The 18426-nt window shown below is 37.4% G+C and overlaps 2 protein-coding genes across 9 annotated transcripts in view; one reads left to right on the plus strand and one right to left on the minus strand.

Moving 5' to 3' along the window:
• The window catches only part of LOC107722147 (epsilon-sarcoglycan-like), a 15419-nt gene extending 5436 nt beyond the window's left edge, over nucleotides 1-9983 (minus strand). For 3 of the 5 annotated variants that reach the window (XM_016530388.1, XM_016530389.1, XM_016530387.1), the window contains exons 1-7: nucleotides 9847-9983; nucleotides 9376-9462; nucleotides 4371-4493; nucleotides 2830-2987; nucleotides 2277-2349; nucleotides 1558-1756; nucleotides 819-981 (exon numbers count right to left, since the gene is read on the minus strand). In XM_016530388.1, the coding sequence (XP_016385874.1) occupies nucleotides 819-981; nucleotides 1558-1756; nucleotides 2277-2349; nucleotides 2830-2987; nucleotides 4371-4493; nucleotides 9376-9462; nucleotides 9847-9883 (840 nt within the window). In that variant the 5' untranslated portion in view covers nucleotides 9884-9983. Of the gene's footprint in view, nucleotides 1-818; nucleotides 982-1557; nucleotides 1757-2276; nucleotides 2350-2829; nucleotides 2988-4370; nucleotides 4494-7870; nucleotides 8020-9375; nucleotides 9463-9846 lie in introns of all 5 variants that reach the window. The other 2 variants (XM_016530391.1, XM_016530390.1) reach the window with 2 other exon arrangements.
• LOC107722146 (neurabin-1-like) overlaps nucleotides 8032-18426 on the plus strand; it is a 54733-nt gene continuing 44338 nt past the window's right edge. For 3 of the 4 annotated variants that reach the window (XM_016530382.1, XM_016530385.1, XM_016530386.1), the window contains exons 1-2: nucleotides 12371-12559; nucleotides 14471-15858. In XM_016530382.1, coding sequence (XP_016385868.1) covers nucleotides 14560-15858 — 1299 coding nt within the window. In that variant the 5' untranslated portion in view covers nucleotides 12371-12559; nucleotides 14471-14559. Of the gene's footprint in view, nucleotides 8217-12370; nucleotides 12560-14470; nucleotides 15859-18426 lie in introns of those variants that run through there. The other variant, XM_016530384.1, reaches the window with a different exon arrangement.

Raw genomic sequence — 18426 nt, forward strand, 5'->3', positions numbered from 1 at the left:
TGCTTTTGCCTAGAAACACAGCGTCTCCCTGACATGTTGCTGCTTCAACACTACTGTGTTCCTGAAACCACGCCTTCTTTCTTTGCGTGATCATTTGGGCGCATTATGCAAATATTTCCACATGGTGAGGTAGATATGTGGGGGCGTGTTAGAATGAGCCGTTTTAGGGGGGCGTGGCAGAGTCTTAACTTTGATAAAGAATATCTCTTTGGTTTTGAGACTTTAGTCTTTGCAACTTTAGGGATCTTATCTATGCACAATCAGCTTGTAACACTCCAAAGAGAAAGGAAAACTTGAAATCGCATCATATGACCCCTTTAAACGTCCAATATTTTGCTGACTATGGTTTGATGTCTCTGATATTAATCTTATGTTTACTTTAGCTTTATCTCAACTTTTATGAAATTATAATGAACATAATTAGACTTCTGCTTTAAATATTGTGAAAATAATCATATTCAATAATGATGGGGATCATAAAAGTCTGACTTCTATTAAATGCTAATTGAAATGTTATGATGTTGTTTTTCTCATTAAGTCTGCTAACAGTTACTTTTGGCACATATAGCTAAATGTTTCTTAAACCAAAAGATGGCTATTGTTGGATTAGGTTGGAAGTAAAGTTGGAATAATATCTGCTTTAAGATAATGGAAAAATGTAATAAAATAATAAAAATAAAACATGCATATTGTACATACAAAAAAAAAAAGTGACTCTAAAAGTAAATGTCATGCTAACTTGTACACAACAGTGGCCTCTCATTGTGGATCTCATTCCACAGTATGACACAGATCAGAGCCAGAGATCTGGCGCTCACCAGAGAGATCTTGCACCAGTCGATGTGAAACTGAGCTCTGAACTTCTTATCGCAGCTGATGACAGGCTCCATCTCCTGACTGCAGCGCAGCTGGTTCTGTGGGGTCTCCACCTCTCGAAGGCACGATGAGAACTGCACGTCTGCTCCCACCATCACATACACACTGCAAACGTCACAGAAGCTCACTGAAGGGCAAGGCTTTATACACGATGCTCATACATTTTTAAGCTGTGTTTAACAGTGAATTAGCACTCAACGTAACCATGCTGTACAGAAATACAGCATCAAGGCTTTGACGACAATAGCACTAGATAGACAATATACATCTTCTGTCTGTCAATATGAGTGTTCTCTGCTCTAACCGAGAGCTCCTAAAATGCTTTATCTGGAACATTTTATCTTTTGAAAGAGGACATGAATATTTGATGAACAACTTATGCCAACGCATGAGGGAATTCCTCTTAAGAAATGTGAACTGAGAAGTTTTACGTAAACTCACAGGCCAATACACACTGTTCTTCTGCCTTCTGAGACAAAATGTTCTCACTTTCAAGAGTTTTTTTTTTTTTTTCAAGAATTAATTAATTTGAATAATATTGCAATTTATACAGTTACTAAACTACTTGTTAGCATAATTAAGATTAACCAGAAGATACACTACTGCTACTTCATATTTGTTGATTTACACCACAAGTTCTGTGCCACTAATACATTTTTTCAGTGTATATTTAGATCTCACCCCTCTTTCAGGTCGTTGATGGGTAATGGCACTCGTCCGCCCCGGTCCAACGCTGAAGTGATGTTGATGGCGTTGAGTCTCTCTGGTTGCCACACGTTCTTGACCGCACCGAGAAAATCTCCCAGCACCTCACTGGCCAACATCTCCTCAACGTTCATGTTCTTGATGAAGAACTCAGCCTGATAGGGCAGAGGAAATTCTGCCAGAAAGCAAGAGAGGAAAGACATATCTTCCTGTATGCAATTAGAAGTAACAGTTACATAACAGCTGGATAATAAGGCTGTCATGTTGAAGTGTCTCTTTATGGCAGATGGTGGACTGCGTCACAGTAAGGTCACATCTGCACTGAAACAGTTGCTCAGCTTAAAGCTAAACACAGATCAGGAACGGGGAATCTCATAGCATTTAATATAAACATAAAGCAGATCTGCCTGTGAAAGAGACAGTGAATATTTTGCAACATTTAAAGTGATGAATACTCTAAATCAGCTGTTAAAATAACACTATTACGTGTTTAAAATATCATCAACTAATAACAGTATTACAAAAAATGGTAACGTCTGGCTGGTAGATTCATGCATCTTAAAATGACATGTTTTCCATACTTGAGGATTATTCTCCATATTAAGGTTTTCAGTCAAACAACAGAGTCTTTCTTTGAGCGTATGGCTGTATGTTATAATGAGATTTGCGAAATCAAAACTGGTCTTGGCTCTCACCTTCTGTAGACATGATGTTTATGACCAAGTTGTGCCTGGCGGTTTCAAAAGTGCGTTTATTATACGCGGTAATCTGCAACACGCAAGAGGGAAAGTTTAAGCCCGGCTCAGGGCAGCTTTACATTCATGCCATGCAGAGGATGTCAGAACCAGATGCAAACACATACAGTTTCTCAAGGTTAAAGAAGAATAACAAAGCCAAATCCTTACATGAATCTAAAGCCTTAACAATACACAAAGAGGAGATAAGCATACTTTTGCATACAAATTCAACTTTGCCCTGTTACCTTCTACTCTCCTAGCAAAAAATGATTCGATTTATTTCTACGAAAATAAAAACTATACACTACTATTCAAAAGCTGGGTCGGTATGATTTTTTAAATGTTTTTGAACAGCATTTATTTGAAATATTTTTTGTAACATTATAAATGGCTTTACTGTCAATTTAATGCATCCTTGCTGAATAAAAAGTATTAATTTCTTTCAAAGAAAACCTTACTGACCCCAACTTTTAAACAGTAGTGTATGAGATCAGATGTGTTTATAACACACCTCGATGATGGTCGGCTTGCCCACATGCTCAGAGGCTGGTGAGCCATAGAGGACTCCATCACTATGAGGGGTTCTTTGAATGTAACGCAGCCATCCAGGCCTGTCTGGATAGCCTTTGAGGTTGGTGTTAAATGTGATGGGGTCGTTAGTCGAATCACCTGAAATGAAGAATAATTTTTATTTAAGCAATAAGGTATGACAGCCTGTGCCAAATGTGCTTTTACATGGCTACTGCAAAATAAAAATGTTATGGAGAGAACTGTACTTTATATTTATCATGTGCCACATTTCTTTAGAAGATATAGGCTCTGACATGTAAACTGACATTAATATGCTTGGTGTGCAGTGTTTTACAAAGTAGCTTCCAAGGTGAAAATGTGTTTCATAAAAATTAATATAGCGAAACCTTTATTCTGTATTGTGTTTTGGATGTGGATAACGATATTGCCATTTACCTGTTTCAATGGTATTTTATTTTGCTTGCTTTTGAGTTGATGCCATACGTGACCCTGGACCACAAAACCAGTCTTAAGTCGCTGGGGTATATTTGTAGCAATAGCCAAAAAAACATTGTATGGGTCAAAATTATTGATTTTTCTTTTATGCCAAACATCATTAGGACATTAAGTAAAGATCATGTTCCTAACAAACCATACATCAATGGAAAGCTTATTTATTCAGCATTCAGATGATGTATAAATCTCAATTTCGAAAAATTGACCCTTATGACTGGTTTTGTGGTCCAGGGTCACATATATGCTTAAATATGAAAGTACCTAAAATGCTTTAAATTATATTGATGCAGAGCTTTGATAAATGTGCATGACTTCCTGTGTTTATACTGTAGAACATAAAACTTAATGTTTGTAACTAACCACAATGGTTACTAAGAGGGTACACGGGGTGAAAACAAACAAGACTACAGCAAAGAAAGAGAAGAGCTAGAAGAAGACAACAACGTACAGTTGGCGACAGCGGAAGGACCTCCGACAAATTAAACAGGATTTACAGAGACTGATACTCCTACAACAGGAAGATTGGATCATACAGGATATAGAGGAGTTGATGAGTCAAATGGAATTGGAAGTTTCCAAAAAGAAGTATAAAAAGGAGTAAGCCACTCTTCAGATACTGCCTGCATTAAGTATGAAGGACACCTGATAGTCTGATACCCTATTGAGGGGCGCTTAACAGTATCTCCAATATTGCTGTTTAGAGTTTGATTGTAGCTGATTTTGTTTTATTTTTGCATTAACTGCTTTGTATTGTAACTAATAAAATAAGAGATTTTACTGTTACTATTGCCTCCTGTGAGACTTTACTTATAACTACAAACTGAGCCTCAAAAAAGAACTACCACAAGGGAGTCTTCTACGTCATTCCTGAAGAACTTCAACCTGCGGGCGGGTGAGTGCTTCATGGTTTAGGCTAGATTTGACTATATACCCTACCTGAATAATTATAGGGTTAAAGGTATAAGATAAAAGGACACACCGAGTAACAATAGGCATATTATTGAGTAAGTAGTGGAGTAAATATACCTGCTTTTGGATACGGTGGGAACTCTCCTTTAAAGTACTCCCTCTCTAGCACATGAACGAAAAGCACTCCAGCAGATGGATAAACGTTGCGGTCGGCGTGCGACTTAGAGAGGATGGTGACCACTGGTGCGGAAAGAAATGACAAATTAATTAAATGCTGTGTAATGTGGCAGACAAAATTACCTTACTGTAAACAGTAAAACATCTGCACAGACAAAAAAAAATAGCTATTAGAAAACAATCAAATATATACACACTAGTGCTGTCAAACGATTCATTGCAATTAATGGCATCAAAAATAAAAGTCTTTGTTTACATAATATGTGTGTGCACTATATATTTATTAAATACACATGCATGCATGTATATATTTAAGAAAAATATGTTTATATATTAAGTATATTTATATATAATATTATATGAATATAAATATATACATGTAAATATATGTAAATATTTTTTAAATATATACTGTATGTGTGTGGATAACAATTTTTTTTATTTTGTATACCATTAATCGCAATTAATCATTTGACAGCACTAATACACACTACCATTCAGTATGATTTTTTGAAAATAAATTAATACTTCTATTCAGCAAGGATACATTATGATCAAAGCAGCACAATTTTATTTAACATTGATAATTTCCTGAGCACCAAATCATCATATTAGAATGATTTCTGAAGGATCATGTGACATTGAAAACTGGACTAATGGAGTACTGAAAATTCAGTTTTGCCATCACATGAATAAATGACATTAAAATACAATAATTATTTAAATTGTAATAATATTTCACAATATTACAGCTTTTACTCTATTTTAGATTTTATAATAAATGCAGACTTGGTGAGCATGAGAGACTTTTATCAAAAACTATTAAATGGTAGTGTATATAAAACCAAACAAAAAATTTTCATAGTAACTTCATTTAATTAAATACATAAACAAGGTTTTGTTGTTTCATAATAGACAGACATAACAAATAATGTTATAATTTATGGATATAATGTAGAAAAGCTTAACAGTGATTATCTTTGCATTCACATTTTTTGTCCTTTTCCAGTAATCTAATGTAAACTCTCTATTTTAACTTGTATATAGTTTTTTTTTTAATTTCTAGTATTTATGCATTTATATAACAGGGTGTGTTTCTTTCTTCTAAAAATCATCTGTGTGGGAGTGTGTGAGAATGTGAGAGAGTGGGTAAGTGTGTCTTGGGTATCAGGCCTATCAGGACGGTAGTACAGTGAGTCACAATCTCAAACGCTCAACGCACCTCTCACACGCCATCCCCCCATCCCTCGCTCTGCACATTAAACCCCCTTTCTCTGGTGCAACACATACACATGCACACATACTCCCCGCTCAAGCATTATTTCAAAGAAAAGTGCTCAGTTTTTTCAGTGGTTCATAATAGATACTGGAGAGATGGTTGCCAGCATGCTTTTACAGTCTCTTTCTTTTCTCACTTGAAGTCAGCAGGGAGGAGGCTGGTTTTAAATCTCCACAGGGGAGTGTGCTGCACTGGGAGAAAGCTACTGCAGCGATGCACTACAGAAACACCAGATCTCTTCAAGCTTTCAGATACAAACTGCTTCTAGTACATCACTCAAGGCAGAGCATGTGCTTACATGGAGGCTGAAGGTTGCTCAAACACATTAAGCAGGTCAGAACAGCAAAAACCAAGGGATTACACAAAGAGAGCTGACATAAATATGAACACATAAAGATAAAATAATCTTTTGATACATCAACAAACAAAGAAAACGGTCCTGTGGATTAAAACCACCCTACCCCATAAATTCACACACACACACACACACACACACACACACACACACACACACACACACACACACAATGTCACTTGAGAGAGGGATAATGGAGCTCATGCAGTGAAGTGCTGTTGATAATGAGGCAGATGTCTGTCTCAGTGTCAGTCACAGCAGGGACACACACACACACACACACACACACACACAATGTCTATAAGAGTATATAATGTGTATCAAAGGATAAATATATTTCAATGTATTTTAATATGTAATGTTTTTAAATGAACAAAATAAATGTTATTTTTAAATTGCACTTTAAATTGACAAGCGGAGAAGACTTTCAGAATTTTATAGAGCCGATTCTGGTCTCTGAATCACAACAATAAATTCACACACAAAATATATTTTTAAATATATTTAAATATTATTAGTGGTTATTTTATGCAAATTATTTACATTTGTATTTAAATTACTAAAATCATTTTAAATATTTTTTCTTGGTAAATTTTGCCTTATTCAAAAAAGTGAGCGCAATTAATGTTATGATATTATTGTTGCAAAGGGGGCTGGCTGTAAATGCAATGTACATTTTTTATGTACATTTTCTAGCAATTACTGATGTAGCAAATTATCGAATAATGATCAATTGATATTTATAATGGGATATTACAACAGGGTACAGGCTATATTCAAAAAAGTGGCGCAGACTAGCTCTCTTTTACAATTTTAAAAAGCTGATTCACGCGAAACTGCATCATGCAACCTGCATTATACAGATTTTTTTTTAGCATTTTTGTGTGTTAAAATGTGAACAGTGCATGCAAATAAACACTATAAGCAAGCATAATTCATAATTTAATGAGTAACAAAATTATGCTTTCATTTGAATCAACGGCTGTTTATGCATCTGTTCAGGCCGTCATGACTATTCACATGCTGTCAATGTGACAGTATTTTTTTATGTAAATGTGTTCTATTCTGTTTCCCATCACTCTGAGAAGAAAACCATCCAACCAATAAGACTTGCACTTAGGTCACCCGTGCAGAATTGTGACAAAATGCTCAAAACAGACTATTTTGATACGCAACAGCAAATACCAGAGGAAGAGTCTGAAACTGGCTCTCTCTGTACTTGTGGATTCAGTGTTCTTTGATAAACACCATAGTGAATTTTTGCTCCGAACATTCATTTTGGTGTGAACAGGCTTTACAACTGCTCAAAGATCTACTTTAATGCGCAGAGATCACAGAAATCCACATTGAAGGCAAACATTCATGCACTGTAGGGGCTTGTTGAACAGCTGTGTCATTACTAATGGTTTTATCCACGGTGGAGGTATTGATCTGTTTCTGGGGTGTTGATGGCTGTGGTTTTGTGCGCATGGGGTCACAGATGCATGCTTTGAATAATTGGAGTGCCAGATGGTTTATTCTTTCACCCTGAGGGCGATCTTAGCCCAGAGCCTGATATTAACCCTATAGCTACAAAACCACATCCCAGGGTCTATAAAATGATTCGAATACTGTGTGAACTCAAGGCAAACTGAAGGTGATGCACAACACTATATGCTAATGGGTCAACCATTAATGGTTAATGCCAAACTTTGCGACACTAAGTAATGGCAGAGCAAACACGCACATGCGCAAACACATGCACAAATTACAGACGGGCCCTGCAGTGGAAATGGCTAATCCTGGTTTATGATTTTATGGGCTGACCTTGGGTGGGCCAAATCAAGATATTCATCATGTGCCACACTTTCTCTTTCGCTCCCTCCCTTTTCGTGACACAGCCAGGGATGTCCTACTGAACTGTCGAATCAGCGCTGTGCTGACTTCTCCTTTCCGGTCAAGGGGGAATTCATGCACTTCACGATTCATTGGGAAGAAAAAAAACAGTGCAGACTAATTGCAGGATTGAGAAGACGTCAAACTGTTCAAAGTACTGCGCCTGGAAGTCAATGTTATGCACAAAACTGGGTCAGCCTGTCATGACTAAGCTGTAGCCGGGAACACACTCTAGGTGAAGTGAGTGAATGCTTTTCTCAAGCCGTCCATTTATCAGGTAATACCGATTTTCATTTTAATATACTTGAAGAAATGGATAATGGTTTTAATATCAATGCATTCATTTATAATGGACATAAAATGCAGAATGTATTATGGCACATCAAAATGTTTATGTGAAACTGCAAGCATTTAAAAAAAACATGTTACATATTAGAGGTTGAATAACTGGACTACTGCATGTTATAATACACAAACAGTAGTTTTGTTAAAGAAGTAGCCTAGTTCTTCCCCTTCTACTTCAAAAGAGTCAAGAGGAAGGTGAATTATATAGGTCGGCAGGTGTTAAGCCCAAAAAGCTTTGCACGGCAAAGTGCTGTGCGTGTGTTATGATCGCTTCAAACACATCGGCTTTGTCTCAAAATCGAGTGAGCTGCCTACCTAGTCAGCATTTCGAACATCACATGTACTGCTTTGGGTATCTGGCTATGCATGCCATAATGCCCAAACCTGCGTAAGTTTAAGTCTGTATAAGTAGCTCATGAATGAATCAGTGTGCTGAATTAATATTTTATGAGAATGAATCACTCTAGTTCACTTGACTCATATTTTTCATTCACCTGAAAAATTCAGTGCTTTCGTTAATATTAGGGCTGTGCAATTAATCGCATGCGATTGTCATGCGCATCTCGTTAGTAAAGCCGGTTCCGTGATTAGTAGTAAATCTCAATCACCCGCTTTTAGATGGAGCAGCATTTACTACACAGAGCCGTAGTTCACTGACAATGAGGCAATATCGCGTTCATTATCGCAGATAGAATCGCCTGCGATTATGAACACGATTTTGCGTAGCTTGTCAGTGAACTACGGCTCTGTGTAGTAAATGCCGCTCCATCTGAAAGCAGGTGATGAAGATTTACTACTAATCACGGAACCGGCTTTACTGACGAGATGCACATGACAATTGCATGCGATTAATTGCACAGCCCTTTTATATTTCTTCAGCAATTCACAGCTGTAGCAGTTTTTTTCTGGGGTCTCCCTGTCAATTTGCTACTGTAAAAAAAATCAAAACATGAATCATATAGCATAACCTGCAGAAAAGGCCACTGAACCGAGTCAAAGGATTCGAGTCACTGGGATGAATCACAATCCCCACTGCTACTAGGCAGGCAGCATGCTAGTGTTTGAGACAGCCATTCTTTGCAATCACTCACCGCCACTCTGAAACACAGATCTCTGTTTGGAGTCGATTAAAGCCCGGGTTTGTCCGTCTATGCCACTGACAGAACGAACTATTACGGCTTTTACAACGGACAAAACAGGAATAATAGAGAGAAAAATGTCATAAAACCATTTACTAAGAAAAATTACGTAATCGTAAACTTACTAGACATTCCTGTTGTTCAGGCAAAAGAATAAGTATTAATGTTGCTGGCATTTAGCTATAGCATGTATAAAATAATACATTATTAGTGAAAACTCCTATATTAACGTCTCTTTCACGTAGTACAGCTGATATACCGTCTCTGCAGCTTTGAATTAGCGATTAACTGCCAGTCAGTTTAAGTTATCCATATGATGTAACGAGAACGAGAGCTATTCCGTTAGCCAGCAGGCTAGCTATCATCCAACGGAAAAGAACGAGTATTTCTCCCAGTGTCGTCGTCTCAGGTCTATATACGTACCCACTATGAGCCCCACGAAAACGCCAACCGAGACCATCGTTCATTTGCCGCAGTAGCTCTGAACATCACACATTTGAAGTGTCGCTGGTGGTCCTCGGGAGTCGGGACGTGACAGCCATAAGCATCATCCTCCGCTGCTCGGATTCCTCCCACTCTGAAGCTGATGGGCGCTGGTTGGCTGAAACACCTGGCGCAGATGCTGGAAAAAATCACACGCTATATTTACAGGGGGACCCAGTTAAGACAGAATGGAAAACATATATAGCATATACCATACAATAATTCTTTTGTAAAATGCAAACCCAATTGTGTAAGCATTTATTATTATTATTATATTATTAATTTTGGTTTATGATGTATAGATGCTAAATACAACAGATGTTTATATAATTTACATAATATCTATCAAACTAGCTCCCAAATGAGAACTTTTGCTCATGTTTTCAACTTATGTGTATTCTGTAAAATGTTTTAATTATATATATAGGCCTATCAATTTAAATTATTTCTTTCTTTTTTTTTTTGCAATTTTTTTATTAACTTTTTTTTTCTTCTAAATTTCTTAAGATTTGAAGTTTTTCTTGCTGAGATTTCCCATCTTACATCTTATCTTATCTTGAGTTGTCTTTTGTTTAGTTGTTTGTATTTCTCCCTTTTCATTCATTCATTCATGTTTCAATGTTCATTATTTGTAATTAAAAAGTATATGTTTATAGAATTAAATATAATTAGCCTATACAATAACAATAGTAATAATATTAGCAATAAAAATATGCCAGTAGCCAACAATACATTCCAGATAATCAAATAGTTGTATCTCGGCCAAATATTATCCTATCCTAATAAATCTCAACTGATAAAAATGACCCTTATGACTGGTTTTGTGGTCCAGGGTCACATATTTATAAAAATAACATATTATTATATTGCATTATATTATAGAATTTAAAGTGGCTGAAAAAGTGCAATAAGTTTATCATTGCTGTTTGTGACTGACACCACTTTAATTTTACTTTCAGTTTGAAAATTGGTGACTTATGACCACTGAAATGTGATTTATTTATTTATTTGGTTTTAGCATTTAGTGCAAATGTAGCGCTGTAAGACACAAACGCAACCCCTCTCTAAAGATAATGCACAGGATGCACCTCCCTGCCCCATCCATCATGCCCCATAAGCTCTAAAGATGACAATGAGATAAGGTCTATTAAAATGCATTCAACCCCCCGTGGAGAGGCTGAGCACGCAGATGGTCATGGCCATTTGCACTGTGCACAACGCTGCACAACTGGACAGCCTATAGTGAGAACCACGAGTAATACAAACCTTCTGTTGGGTCTTTATCGTTTTTTTGTACCTCACGAACAAAAGTGCTACTAGGTTGCATCCTGTGCCATCAAGATTTTAGGTTGCTAAGCAACATCTCCAGACATCTGCTGACAGGAATACAAGGGGATCAAGTGTTATGCAATAAATAGTAGGCTACAAAAAAAAAAAAAAGAGGGTGTAAAAGAATATTTCCGTTGTCTGTTGTGCTGCCCGCAACACAGTTCAGCGGTTTCATTAAATTTCCTTGCCAGTCTTTGGGTTAAAGGCACAAAACCAAAGAAATAGGATTGGGATTCAACATTGGCTTAATGAAACAAACAAGAAGTAAACAAAATCAATTTGGGCCTAGAATGCAGTAAACATCACTAGCCTAAACCTTGTAAAAACTATTTAGAATAGCCTATTAGAAATCCAGTTTTTCTCATTCTCTGAATAATTCATTATTTTTTTATTTATATTTTTATGACTTTATGCCACTATCCTTATGCTTCAAAGGCGGCACAGATGCTGTACGCCTATCTGAAGTAAAAAATGCATAATGCATTTATGAAAAAGTGAATGTTGTGAATATGAATTATTATCGAATGAATTTTGTTTTATGAATTATTAAAAAATAATGTAAATATTAGAAACATGAAATAATGAATGCAAACATGAAATTGTCAATGAAAAATAAATACATAAAAATTATAATTATATATATTCCCTGAATTCTGCTCCCAAATTACATGTAAAAACTCAATGCCAACAGTCTAATTGTTGACTATTTGATCAACTGATCACATTATAGATTGTATTAAATTATCTTTCTTGTCACCACGTGGCCTCTAACGCAACTACTGTAGTTATTATGCTGCGATTTTAATTGCTTACATTCCTTTGCCAGGCTGCAGTTTGCTCGTTCCCTCTCTACACAGATTACTGGACCAAACCATTCTTGAAAATTAAGATTACATACCTGTCACACTGTTGAAGCTCTCATAAAAATAGCACACAGGCAAGTAACCCAATTAGTTTCGGTAAATACATTTAGAAATACAGAACTGGCTTCGTTTTAGTGATAGTTTAACTCTGAATGGTGTAATGTATCAACACCCCTACTAAGGGAATGGCGGCATCACCCCTCGCCTGCAATGGCGTTGTCTTGCTGCGCGGCTCGCGGCGCGCTCGTGTGTGTATGTGTGTGTGTGTGTGTGTGTGTACGTGTGTAAAGCCCGGCTTGTATGTCATATTGTGTCAATTGGTGAAGTCCAGCATGGCAGCTTGATGCTAATAGAGGAGCTGAATTAAAATGTTGTTCAATGTCATTCCCCTTTGATTAATGATTTAAAGCGAGGAAACATATATTCCTGGGGTAACTGGCATTACATTTGAAGGCGCGTAGGTAAGTGACTCTTTTGTTTTGGAGCAACAACAAGGGAGTTAAGCAATACTTGTGTCACTTCTGCTTCGTGTTTGTGTACGATGTTTCGCTAGCTGTGGCTAAATACACTCGCTGGAGTGAGCTAGGTCTGTATTTTTGGAGTGTTTCTGGATACTGGGTTTGTAGGATGGAGCTGTCAGTGATGCAGGCGATGTGATGTGATGTGATGTGATGCGCGTGAGGGTTGGTTGTTCATCATCTTTGAATAGCGCAATGGTCGCACTTTTGCTAAATGCATATTTACATTTGCCACAAATGATTCACATTTATTTGTGTTATGAATGTTGTTAGAGTTAAAGGCGTGCTGTTATTCAACCAACAACAACTGTTTTATATCACGCAGGTCGCGCGCACAGTTATATTTAGTCCTTAATTGTGTTGGTCTGAAATGTGCTTCTGCCTTTCCGTGCTTTTATTATCGATATAACATTTTAATTCGTGATATGTGGGGTGGATTTTAAACACATCCTGGCAGCGTAAAATGCAGCGGCTGTCTTCGGTACACGATGGGTGATGGAAGGCAAATCTAATCTGTGAGTCATATCGAGAGGTCTGCGTCGAAAACACATCGGTGCATCAACAACATCGCGCTGTAATTGAGTGCTCCGTCGGCCCTTATGGCAAAGTGATGATCACGCATAATGTTCGAAAACCAGGGCGGTGGACTCTTAAGAGCCAGTGCAAAGGCATCCTCCAGCATCCGAGCCCCTTTTGAGCTGTTGTTTACAAACTGATGTGCAGAGTTGTTTTAGAGATGTTGTTGTTTTCATCTGTCGTGCTGCTGTTCAGTAGGCTATTGTAACATTGAATTTGGGGAAGTGACTCCATTAAGCCAACCCAAATCTATGTTTGACATGTTTTTGTGTAGATATGTGAGCAGAATTACAGTGAAGTGGGAGATTAATGTCTCATCAAATCACTAACGAAATTTAATTGCAAAATTCAAAGTGGGCTTATAAAGTGCGTGCCCACCTGTACCAAATAAGCCCACTACACATTTCCAATGTAAATGCTTTACATCATATTAGACACTTCGATTTAGATTCATTTTTGATTAGTCAGCATGACTAATTAAAGAGCTGCTGATCAAATCGGAGTATCTGAGCATCCATTCAAACACTCTCAATCTGGATGTAACTTGAATCTTACCATGGTACCTCAAACCTGTTATACTGTATCTTATCTTAAAGTCAGTCAATTCCTCTGATACACTCTTTTCTTTGGCTGGGCATCTATTTGGACTCTTGAGCTTTCTGTCTCAGGTCATTCTAACAACTGCATATTTCTTTGCCAAGGCTGCAGCTTGTTGTGAGACTTATTTTTAGACTTAATAGTCTTTAAGTTTTTAATTTTTTCTCAGTGTGTCTCCACAATAAAATGTAAGTGGGTAAAGTTCCTGAAATAAAAGGATGTGTTTTGAGCACCGTGAATTCAGCTTTTTATAAGAAGTTCTGTACTGTAGGTTCAGATCTTTTATTGGCTTAAGAAGCTTCTATATATGTAGTTTTATGTATATTCTGAAAGGATCATGTGACACTGAAGAATGGAGTAATGACTGCTAAAAATTCAGCTTTGCCATCACAGGAATAAATTACATTTTAAAATATACTGTATTAAAATAGTAAACTTTTTTTTAACTGTAATAATATTTCACAGTATTGCTGCTTTTACAGTATTTTTGATCAAATAAATGCAGAATTGGTGAACATGAAACTACTTTCAAAAACTTGCTGCCTATTAATTTAATTTACTCTATAGGGTCACAATGACAAGTTTCCACTTTTTACAGTGTATACTTGTGTTCTGTGCACAAATAATTGCATAACTTGTAAACAAACAAGCTACTCATAACGGTTTTGTAAATGTTTTCAGGAATCCCCAACAAAATGTGATTGCACCCAACAAACAACCTGAAGGAATGTTACTGTATATTTGAGAAGACCTCCATTGTCGAGGCTAAGATGTTGAAGACAGAGGCCTCGTCAGAGAGGAATACCCTGAGGAGCGCTTCCCCACACCGGAATGCCTACAGGGCAGAGTTCCAGGCTCTAAAGAAGGCGTTTGACCAACCGAGACAAGATGGAGACCCCAAACCCAAGGACCAGGAGGGAGTCAGGCAGCCTCGAGGGCGGCAATATGGGGCCCATGTCAGTCGCATCAAGAACATGTTCATGCAAATGGGGACTGAGAACACTGGGTCCAACAGACGATCAAGGGAAGAGACCTCCCCACAGAAACTCAACAAGCCAACGAACTTCGTCAACAGGGCAGATGGGTCAGTGGTCAAGTTCCAGCACGGGAATGGAGAGCGGACTGCCGGTGGCCCACATAACGCAAAATTCTCAGAAACAAGGAAACTCTTTGAGCAGAGCTCCAGAGATGCTTCACAGTCACCCGTGTACTCTTACGGCCGGGAAAAGAGGGGTTCTCATGAGCATTTGGATGACTGGCGGGGGGCCCGTTCAAACCGAGGCAGTACGGACTCTTTGGATAGTCTTTGCTCCAGGACAGAGGCCTCATCTCCCACTGTGAGTCAGCTCAGTGCTGTGTTCGAAAATATAGACCAACAGGGCTCCGGTGCTACTTTCAAAAGAGGCCACGGAGGCGGAAGAGGGCTGTACTCCCCAGATGGTTTACAGAGACACGGGGAGGACAGCGAGGACAATACCAGTGCGCGACAGTCTCCGTCACCTGGTTTTTACAGGACACGAGTGGGTAGCAAGCACAATCTGCCGGTTTCTTCATCTTCAGAAGATCTTCTCAGTCCTAGTCCTCTGTCGGAGGCCGTGGACCAGGTGAAACCTGATGAGAAGAAGCCCCAGGAAACCCCCGAGTTGGTTGATGGATCCAGTGAACCCAAACCAAAAGATGAGGTAAACTCAACCAAGGCCATAGACGGTTCTTCAGCAGAGACTCAAGTCAATGACGCTGCAGGAAATTCACATGCGTCTACAGCTACCAAGGTCCACGAGGACACAGACGGTCATGTGAAAGAGGAATCTAGCCGGATTACAGAGGATCAAATTGAAGAACCCAGTGAGGAATACTGTAGCAATGAGAGAGTTGTTTTCAATGCCGATGGAGATGCTTGCTACCAGGGCTGGGGGGAGAGCTGCACCGACCTTGAGGATGACCTATATGATGATGATCTTTCCTATGACCCAGGATCAGAGATTACGGAGATTCACGGTCTTCCAGAGGAGGAAAAGGAGGATATTCCACAAAAAAGGAAAATTCAATTCAGCTCTGCTCCCATAAAAGTAAGTTTATTGCTGGTCTTTAACTGTATTAATGGGTCAATGATGTGACATTTAAAGTCAGCATGAAATTGAATCTCACCCTGTCTATTTTTTAAATGCATCTTATTGTGAACAATTCATCCACACATATGTTTGTTTTTAAATTTTTAATTAAAATGTAATTTAAAACAAAAAACCTTACAGTGAAGCAACTGACTTTTCTCTGGTGATGTATTGAAGACTTCCCCAATTATGTTGTCTGTTTAAACCCCACCAAGCATTCAGCTCTGCCTCCATCCAATCAGCAATCGATGGCTAGAACCAGTTCCTGCCCAACATTATTTTTCTTTTCCGATAATCAGTTTCACTTGGGTGTACATCACAAAACAGAAGAAAAGATCTTTCACTATTTCCATTTCATGCTATTTTAGCATTATTTAAATATTATCATAGTATTTATTACTATTTTTAATTCGGTTTTATTTTGAAATTTTTGTTTAGAGTTTAGAATTTGTGTTGTGTGGTTGTAATTTTTATTAGTTTTTGTTTTTTAAATATTTCTATTTAACAGTTTTAGTTCTAGTAATTCTTGTACTTCAGTTTAAACTAAAATGAAATTTTCAATTTAGTTTAAACTGAAGTACAAAAATTAGCCTACCAAGGCAACATTTCTAGTTTCCATTTAAGTTTTTAAGTTTTTTTTAGTTCAGCTTTATTTTAATTATCAATTTTTTAAAAATAATTTTAGTTTTAGTTAACAAAAACAACACTGCTTTCGTTACACTATGACTGTAGACTAAAAATAAATTTCATAAATGCTCTGACTTAAATACTTTAATAGTTCTTATATCAATTTCTTTTTTAAAGTTTTTTAAATTACAAATGTTACATCATGATCATGATACATTTTCATTCCTTTACCTTAAAAAAATTAATAAGAACTTGAAAATAATGATTAAGGTACACTCAATAGCATAAACAAAACAATATAATACATTATAAACCCAAAATGAAAACAGAGTACATTTGTATTTTATATTTTTCCTTCCTTTTAAAAGATTTTTCTTTTCTTTCTCATGGACACTCTTAAATTTTCTTAAACAGACTTGTTTAGAGATCACCTGCATCTTGTTATTGAGTTGCTGTTGTTCATCTTGTCTCATAGCAAAGTCATAATTGAATCCATAGAGGCCATTGATGCCTTTTTTTATTGATTTTCTCAAAATCTAGCGAGAGCAATTTTCTGTTTTGCCCGCCTATGTTAGTGCTATTTAGATAATGAGCTGACAGAACCATAAACTGACATCCAGAGGCCCACTCATGCCTGCAGGGAGATGAACACATATAGCTTCTGTCCTCACATGCCTCGCTGGCTCTCCTTGCTGTAACTTTTTACACCACCACCGTCTGTCCCCATGCTTGTCAATCCCCGCTCCTCTAGACTATGATCAAGTCACGCTCCCATGAGAACATGGATAACCGCTGTGTTCGCACCTTTTACCAAGGTGAAGCGTGAAGGTAATTACAGTCTGTCTATCGATGTCTTGTGTTTGGAAGGAGGCTACAGAATCACATTGTTTGAGAGGGGATTTTTACGGTTAACTTCTCAGAAATGCATTTTACAGCCAATTAGAGTTCAGATAAATTCTATTAGCCAGCATTTAAATCAATTATCTTTGATTTGGCCATATAATAGCACAGTTTTGGACTAGGACTGTTGTCATTGATTAGTTGCGATATCATGAAAATCACTGCTGACTGTTTGAGCTGCTGGAAATGTGTTTACAGCTCTGGCTATTAACTCTGATCGGAAGCTGGATGGAGATGTGGAAAACGCTTGAAAACAAACATTCCCCTGGTTGGATCAGTCCCATTAATACTCTTAAGCAGTGCTGGACCAGTTCCCCTCCTTCTCTCAATGGGTAAACGTGATGTTTGCTTGCTAATCTCCCTCACACGAGCTGAATTTCATTGAGCGGTCGTGTGCTGGTATTAACTGAATTAAAAGGTCCATTACGCCCAGTTTGTACACCGTTTTGCTCTTGAAGTATTGTATTCTTAAGAGTCCCTTAATCAGATCACATCCCAATGCTACTCTCCGTTTGAAATCTTGGATCTGGCTGCTAATTATAAACGTGAAATATAGGTCTTCACAGCTGCCGAATGACAAATGTGTGATGGTGCATTTGAACTAGGGCAGGGTATCGATTCAGATGTTCCAATTCGATTCGATTTCGATTTTCAAGCTCTCAATTCGATTCGATTTCGATTTTCTATTCGATATTCGATTTCGATTCGATTTTTGATTTCAATTCTCGATTCGATTTGACTATATGAATGAATATAGATTTAATACAAATCCTATATTTATAAAAAATGAACAGTGAACATAAGATTACAAATGGTTAATTAATAGGACATCTAGTGGATTAGACTAGTAATAAGATTAACGAAAATTTTATGTTCAATGTTTGCGGAAATAAATATTGAAAAAAATCGATTCGTGGCCTTTGAGAATCGATATTGAATCGACCACATTTTAAAAAACGATATATCGAAAAATCGATTTTTTTTTTTTTGCCCAGCCCT

The sequence above is a fragment of the Sinocyclocheilus rhinocerous genome, unplaced genomic scaffold, assembly GCF_001515625.1.
Source record: "Sinocyclocheilus rhinocerous isolate Xijiao unplaced genomic scaffold, SAMN03320098_v1.1 scaffold781, whole genome shotgun sequence".
NCBI classification, from domain to species: Eukaryota; Metazoa; Chordata; class Actinopteri; order Cypriniformes; family Cyprinidae; genus Sinocyclocheilus; species Sinocyclocheilus rhinocerous.